The 8476-nt window shown below is 37.6% G+C and overlaps 1 protein-coding gene across 1 annotated transcript; it reads right to left on the bottom strand.

The window, feature by feature from the left end:
* Positions 1-94: 94 nt before the first annotated feature.
* LOC109208429 lies at positions 95-760 on the bottom strand. The gene has a single exon (XM_019371533.1). It carries the CDS (start codon positions 758-760, stop codon positions 95-97), a length of 666 nt encoding a protein of 221 aa, XP_019227078.1.
* Positions 761-8476: the final 7716 nt, after the last annotated feature.

Raw genomic sequence — 8476 nt, 5'->3', positions numbered from 1 at the left:
CACACACACATATATATAGTAGTACCCATATTGTAAACATTAAAGTGTGTAATAAGTTACAACTCTCAACTAAGTTGAGGCAATGGCAACACAGCTAAAGAACTGCATTTGGTGAAGGAAGGGTTCCAGGGCTTAGAAGAACAGAAGAACACCATGCAAAAGAAGCAGGCGATAGAGGAAAATTAGCCAGCGGACTGCACGATCCAAAATAATTTTCTGATAGATTTCGTGGCGTTACATGTGATCTTTCTTGTGCTTCATTTGTTGAGTCATTGTACGCTGCGCTAATTGATTCAACTTTGTTGTTAGAGGAAGAAGAAGATGGACGAAGGAACTCTCGCCATTGTGCAGCAATATCATTGCCATTTCTTGGCAATGAAACTGGTGAGAGATCAAGTGGAGGAGGAGCCACATCTTGTAAACGTCTCGAACTGGAATTACTAGAACTAGAGCCGGAGCCAGAGCTAGAATTACTTGAGCTGGATTGAAACTCAGGCGCTGCAGTCAGCATTTGGACAACTTCCATGAAATTAATCGGTTCGACTCTGTAGATTTTAGGAGGTGTTGGTGGCAATGGCGCGATTGGTTGTTTCGTCATTGGTTTTAATGGGAGCTTACGAACTCGATGAAGTGAGGAATGATATGAAGGTAATGGTTTATTTTTCTTTACTTCTCGTGAATATGTGGAATATGGAATAGAACTAGAGGAAGAAGAATTAGAAGAAGAAGAAGAAATAGCTGCATATGAATAAGAATCCATTTTAATTTTCTATATTCCAAACTTTTTGTGTAAGTTTGTCTTAGTAGTAAACCTTAATAAGAATACATTTGCGGCTTTTGTATTTGCTTATATATATATAGAGAGAATTTTTTTTTTTTTAAAAAAGGATACCTGAAAAAGATAGAAGATTAAAATAATTTAAAGGAAGAAGCAGAAGGAGAAGAGAACTGGACAAGTTTAATTGAAGGAAACAAGTTTGTCTTTAGCGTCGGCTAAATATGGCTGAATAAAATGTAACATTACCACTTGCCATGTATGTCTAGTACTGTTCTTATTTGACCTCTATTATAAAACTGCCTCCTTTATTGTTTTTTTCTTACATATAGTCTCTTTGAATCGCTCCGTTCTATCTGCCCTTTTTTTTTCTTCTATTTTTTAATTTAATCATTTAATATTCGGAATTTATTTTTCGACTAATCCAAATTCGTACAGTGTAGAATCTATTTAAAGGAGAAACATGCCATGACCATGTATTGTTTGCTTTGGCTTAACGGACCTCACGGATTTGTCCCTTGGGCTACGCCACATAGAGCCCCAAAAACGCGCATATCATGCAATTTTGTGTTGTGCCTTATAAAGCTCTTCACTTTTCATTCGGATTTGCCTAAGATAACACTAGCTTAGAAGCCTGTCAGTCCTATTTGATCCGCCCTCCACCCTTCGTTATAGACTCGAAGCTTGAGACATCGGGCTAAGGGCTAAGGGATCCCATCTATCCTATTTACTAATTAAGTCGCAAAATGTTAATTCTGTATCTAATTTTTTATATGAACTTTTAGCAATTATTTGGTAGGTGTTTACTGGTGGTGTAAGCTGATTGCTTAGCCGCCAGGCCCTCTCCTCTGTGGCTTCTCCTTATGATGAAAATAATGTTTCAAGTGCTCATATCTTATGTGACGACCCAAAGGGTCATCACCTGTTTTCTCTCTTTTTCGCGCTTCCGAGGCCTTGAAAACTTCACTTTTAGTCTCCTCAATTTGCGTGCACATTCCGGGCGCGTAGCCGAAAAACTTAAATATGAATTCTATGTAAAAATTGATGAATTTTGATCTTAATATGATTAAAGTTGACTTTGGTCAACATTTTGGGTAAACGGACCCGGACCCGTGATTTGACGGTTCGGAGGGACCGTAGGAAAATATGAGACTTGGCCGTATGCCCGGAATCGAATTCCGAGGTCCCAAGCCCGAGAAATGAATTTTTGTGTGAAATTATTTTCTGAAATTAATTAAGGAAAATGGAAAGGAAATTTGATCAGAATACTATGGTATCGGGCTTGTATTTTGGTTCCGACGCCCGGTACAAGTCTTATATGTGATTTAAGCGCTTTTTGTAAAATTTGGTTGAAAACGGACGTCATTTGACGTATTTCGGATTTAAAAATGGAAAATTTGTGTTTTATGAAAAGATGGAAGAAATCATGTGATTTGAGGCTTGATTCTATGTATATGATGTTATTTTGGCGATTTGATCGTACGAGTAAGTCCGTAGGATGTTTTTGAGGTTGTGTGCATATTTGGTTTGGAGCCCCGAGGGCTCGGGTGAGTTTTGGATAGGCCACGGGGTGAAATTTTGGACTTAAGGAATTGCAGGCCTGCAGGTTTCGCATTTCCCAAACATTTTTCGCAATTACCAGGATTGTTCGCATTTCCCAAACTTTCTTCGTAATTCCCAGGCTCGCATTTCCCAAACATTCTTCGCAATTCCCAAGCCTGTTCGCATTTCCCAATCTTTCTTCGCAATTCCCAGGTTCGCATTTCCCAAACATTTTTCGCAATTCCCAAGCCTGTTCGCATTTCCCAAACTTTCTTCGCAATTCCCAGGTTCGCAATTCCCAAATCTGAGGCCTGCAATTTTTCATACTTAGACGAATTTTAACCCTCATTTCTTCATTCTTTCAACCCAAACACTCCATAGGCGATTTTCCAAGAAAACTTTCTTCCCCAAATCATTTGTAAGTCAATTTTTACTTAATCCCTTCAATCATTTACATCATTTATCATGTTTTCATCTTAAAATCAAGGATTTTCATGGGTGAAAATGGGAATTTTGGGTAGAACCTAGGTTTTCTTCAAATTGGGGAGTTGGACCTCAATTTGAGGCCCGATTTCAAAACAAATCATAGATATGAACTCGTGGGGGAATGGGTAACCGGGTTTTGGTTCGAACCTCGGGTTTTGACCACGTGGGCCCGGGGATGTTTTGGAAATTTTGAGTAAAACTTTGAAAAATTCATTTTCATGCATCCAAATTGATTCAATTAGCATTTGTTGAGACATTCAAGTAATTTGTGACTAGATTCGAGCTTTTTGATGGTGAATTCGAGGGGTAAAGCTATACTAGAGGCTTGAGTTGAGTTTGGAGCATTCGAGGTAAGTGTTTGGTCTAACTTTGGCTTGAGGGAATAAGAGTAGAGTCTTAGTTGCTAATTGCTATTTGTCGAGTACGGTGTATAGGCATGGTGGCGAGTATCTATACACTGGTGTCGAGCATGACCGTGAGTCCTAAATTGCTAAATTATCGAATTCTTAATTGTTGTCTATGAGGACTTGGTTGGAAATCTTTAACACTGAGCCAGTAATTGTTGAGACTGAGTATTGATTTAATTGTGTTAAGTAGAAATTGAATAAGTTTGGTTATAGCTAGATCTCCCTTGCCGGGATAATTTATTATATAATCTTGTTCCCTTGCCGGGATTATTTTGTGTATTGTGTTGAAAGAAATGGGATCGTGTGGCACGCCGACCACGAGATATTATGAAATGGGAGTGAGTGGTACGCCTACCACGTGATGTTATGAAATGGGATCGAGTGGTACGCCTACCACGTGATGTTATGAAATGGGAGCGAGTGGTACGCCTACCACGTGATGTTATGAAATGGGATCGAGTGGTACGCCTACCACGTGATGTTGTGAAATGGGATCGAGTGGTACGCCTACCACGTGACATGAGGAAATGGGATCGTGTTGCACGCCTGCAACAANGTGTCGAGCATGACCGTGAGTCCTAAATTGCTAAATTATCGAATTCTTAATTGTTGCCTATGAGGACTTGGTTGGAAATCTTTAACACTGAGCCATTAATTGTTGAGACTAAGTGTGGATTTAATTGTGTTAAGTAGAAATTGAATGAGTTTGGTTATAGTTGGATCTCCCTTGCCGGGATAGTTTATTGTATTACATTGCTCCCTTGTCGGGATAGTTTATTGTATTACATTGCTCCCTTGCCGGGATAGTTATTATAGCATCTTTCTCCCTTGCCGGGATTATGTTGTGTATTGTGTTGAAAGAAATAGGATCGTGTGGCACGCCGATCACGAGTTATTATGAAATGGGAACCTGTGGCACACCGACCACGAGTTATTATGAAATGGGAACGTGTGGCATGCCGACCACGTGATATTATTGTAATGGGAGCGTGTGGTACGCCTACCACGTGATGTAAGGAAATGGGATCGTGTTGCACGCCTGCAATGAGAGGAAATTGAAAAAGTGAAAGTGGTTTGTTTTCCTTATTCTGTGTTAAAAGAAATCATATGTTGTCTCCTCTGTTATTACTGATATTCTGTTTTATCTGCTTCCCCATAAGCATGTTTCCCCCTCCCAGCTTTAATTGCTTACTTTCCTCTATTATTTTGTTGTACTTGTATATATATATCTGCACAGGTTTATCTGGTAGTCTGGTGTAGCCTCGTCACTACTTCGCCGGGGTTAGTCTAGGCACTTACCAGCACATGGGGTCGGTTGTGCTGATGCTACACTCTGTGCATCTTTTTGCACAAATCACAGTACCGGAACAGCAGCTTTTGGACAGCAGTAGGAGCATTTGGGAGCTGACTTCAGTCCAGAGATCCCGAGGTAGCCTTGCTGACGTCCGCATGGCCCGGAGTCTCTTCTATCCTTATTTCGTTTGTTGTCCTTGTACCGGAACAAACAGTATTGTATTTTATTCAGACTCNTATATATATATATAAGGCATATCAACTTATTATAACAGGTCGCTTTTTTTATTTTTCATTTTGCTGTATTACTAGTTTATATTTTATTGTAATGAGTTACTCCCTCCGGTTCATTAAGAAAATGCTAAATCCCATACAAAAATACCTAGTATGACTAAACTACCCTTATTAAATATTGGTCACATAGTTATAGTGAGGAGTGGGAAAACTTTTTAGGGATATGCACATAAGGGTAAAAGAGTAAAAACAAATTGAATTTTTTCTTGATTACATAACTGGACACTTATTTTGAACCAAAATAAAAAAGTAAACTGGTCACTTCTTGTGAACCGGAGGGAGTATCTATTATTGTAGGTCATCTTAACCTAACGGGTTTCTAAAAAGGTTATAGCTGTTTTGGGCTGAGGTTTGACCCTTACGCGGAGGGTTCTGATAGTGAAAATCGCATGTGAGTTAGCCAGTTTTCGGACTAGTAATTGAAAAATAGCAACGTTTGCAAATTCATTAAAAAATAGCCATTGTTTTGCTGCAACATGGAAAGTTCCAGCATAATATACCGGAGATTGGTGCAGCTGCGTATGAACTTCCAGCATATTATGCTGGAATATTTTTCGAATTTTGAACAGTGTTTTCGTTCAGATTTATCTTTACATGAAAAGTGGCTAAATTTCAATTACTATTGAAACTGTGGCTATTTTTCAATCACCACTTGTAAATCTGGCTATTTTTTAATTTTGCCTGTTTTGATACCATATGCAACAGTTAAAATAGCACGGGCTAGCCAATTTTCGGACTGGTCATTCAAAAATAGCCAGATTTTGCAAAGTCATTGAAAAAAAACCCACTAGTTTGCTGCAACAGGGACCAGTCCAGCATAATATACTGGAGATCGGTGCACCTGTGTATAAACTTCCAGCATATTATGCTGGAACTCCAACGCGCGGAAAGTTCCAGCATAATATACAGGAGATTAGAGCACCTGTGTATGAACTTCCAGCATATTATACTGGACCGGTATATTATACTGGAACTCCGGTATATTATGATGGAGTTCCAGTATACTTATGCTGGAACTCCATTATAATATGCTGGAGTTCCAGTATACTTGTGCTGGAACTCCATTATAATATGCTGGAAATCCAGTATACTTATGCTGGAACTCCAGTATATTATGATGGAGTTTTTTTTGAATTTTGAATAGTGTTTTCGTTCAGATTTATCTTTACATGAAAAGTGACTAAATTTCGATTACTTTTGAAACTGTGGCTATTTTTAAATGACCACTTGTAAATCTAGCTATTTTTGAATTTCTCCCTATGCAACAACTCAATCCACTATATTACTTATATGCTCAACATTTTTCCCGTATTTTAATTTGTCGATGTGGGATTCGCTTAGGGTGTCACATTCTGTCTACGGGTAAACAAGAAAATTAACTAGAAATAATAATTGGAGTAGGAAAACTAACAGATTCATGTATATAGTCGATTAATAGGTCTAGAGAAGGATAGTTCACTATTTGGTGACTGTATATAATTTGAATTTGATATTATACAACGAACAATCAAACAGTTTATTAAAATGAACTTTGTTGGATTATAGCTTGTACTTATACTACTCATAAGGTTCAAAATTGGAAACAGCGAATATAAAGATTCAACCTGTTGACTAAATCAAACCCATTAATCATTTTCCATGATAAAGACAGAAGAAGATTGTTACATCATTGTTCGTCTGGCCATTGGCCATCTCGCAAATAATTTAACAATTTTTTTTTTCTAAAATCCCTAGGGAAATTTGTAGCTACTATTCTTCGGGTGCGCACTGGGTAACTTGCTCATTGTGCAGTAATTTACAAACTACACAAGAGATGTAAATCGCACTAGGCAAGTCCAGTGCAACAAGCTCAGACTGAGAAGACTGCTGGTGAGAAAAATCGATCCCAGATCTCCCACGTGGAAACCAGTGGCGGAGCCAGGATTTTCATTAAGGGCAGTCAAAATATAAAGAAATAAACTCACCAAGAAGTCATGGGGAGTCATTATATAATATATATACATATTTTTTTTTAAAAAATTACCAAGCTAAACAATGTAATTTTCGAACGAAGGGGTGTCGGACACACCTTGACTGCATATGGCTCCGCCACTAATAAAAACCCAGTCACCCAACCATCTCAGCCTAACCCCGAAAATTTCACCATTGTTATTATTTGCAAATAAACAACTTTTCCATTGAATAAGATGTTTTCGCCTATACTAGCTAGAATGTTTTTGAGTTAAAAAATGTGATCCCTAGCAACTTTTATGTAGGATGTATGTGAATATGCTATATTTGATTTTATATACTCAATTTCATTTTTTTTTGAAATTAGTGTTCGCATTCATTAATTACTATATTAATATTCATATGCTAAATTTATCATTTTGTTGAGACAAAGTAATAGCATGAATGGTTAATCTGAATTATTATTTGATGCGAATATGCAACATTGTCCGATAATCAGCTCATGGTCTTTCTCCGCAGCAGATGTAGCTTATTAGTTAGTGGTTCAATCAAATCTAATATCTTTGACATGAGACTATATATATATATATATATATATATATATATACACACACACACACACACNTTTCAGATCACGGTCTTTCTCCTTTGCAGATGTAGCTTATTATATATATTAGTTTCTATATACGTGTGTCGCACGTCGGGAAGGTAAGCGGACGGGTCGGGTTAGATATGGTCAAAACGGGTAAAGCAAAAACAAATAAATTATTCGGCCCAATCCGTATTTAATACGGATAAAAAATGGGTTAACCGGCGGATTATATGGATATCCATATTATCCATGACTTATTGAATGCGATCACTTTTGGGAGAATTCCTAATCTACCGAACTTGAAGAACTCTAATTTGAGGCTTTACAAAATTAAATTCATTGGTTATCCATTTTCTAAGTGGATAATATTCTTATTTATATTTGACATGTTTTTAAAAGGATTAGTTACCTCCTATAGCAAAGGTTGATACGTTATTTATTTTAAATAAATACCCTTTTAAAAAATTACATTCCATAACTACCTTCTGATTTTTATAGCCAAATATTTATTTATGGTTACCTCCTACCCTTAAGCCATAAAATACTCTTTCTACTATTTTTCTCTCTCATTAGAGAACCACACGTCCCAATCAAGAAGAGAGATGGACGAAAAAGATTATTGAAAATCCAACACTTTTTGCTTGTATTTCACTGATCTCTCTCCCTAATTCAATTCCTCAGTTGCTGAAATTCCGAAAATGCTGATGGTAGAACCCGCCGTCACCGACGTCCGTTTATCTCACCACCTCCATGTTGCTTTTCTTCATCTACCAAATTCGCAATTACTAACAAAAGAAGACAATCTGCTATTGAAAATAAGGAATTTCTTTCATTTTTGTGACGATCCGGCCCGTCGTCACGTGAGTTACCGCCCCGTTTTTCCCATTTTCTGCTTCCTTATGTTTCATTATAGGAGTCTTGGGTAAATGAGTTGAATTGGGTTGGTTGTGGATGGAAATGAGACACATGGTCTCTTTAAGGAAGGGTTGTATTGGAAAAGTCAACCGGATGTTGACTTATGAGTTAGAGGGCTCGGATGTGATTTTCGGTAATTTGGTTAGCTTCGGGGGATGATTTGTGACTTAGGAGTGTGATCGGAATTAATTTTGGTGGTCCGGTGTAGAATTAGGCTTGAAT

Source organism: Nicotiana attenuata, unplaced genomic scaffold (assembly GCF_001879085.1).
Source record: "Nicotiana attenuata strain UT unplaced genomic scaffold, NIATTr2, whole genome shotgun sequence".
Lineage (NCBI taxonomy): Eukaryota > Viridiplantae > Streptophyta > Magnoliopsida > Solanales > Solanaceae > Nicotiana > Nicotiana attenuata.
Note: the sequence above shows the minus strand (reverse complement) of the source record. Positions and strands in the feature narration are given on the sequence as shown.

Bases quoted from the DNA above. Each gene is read 5' to 3' on its own strand.
- LOC109208429 (XM_019371533.1), bottom strand. From the start codon at position 760: ATGGATTCTTATTCATATGCAGCTATTTCTTCTTCTTCTTCTAATTCT.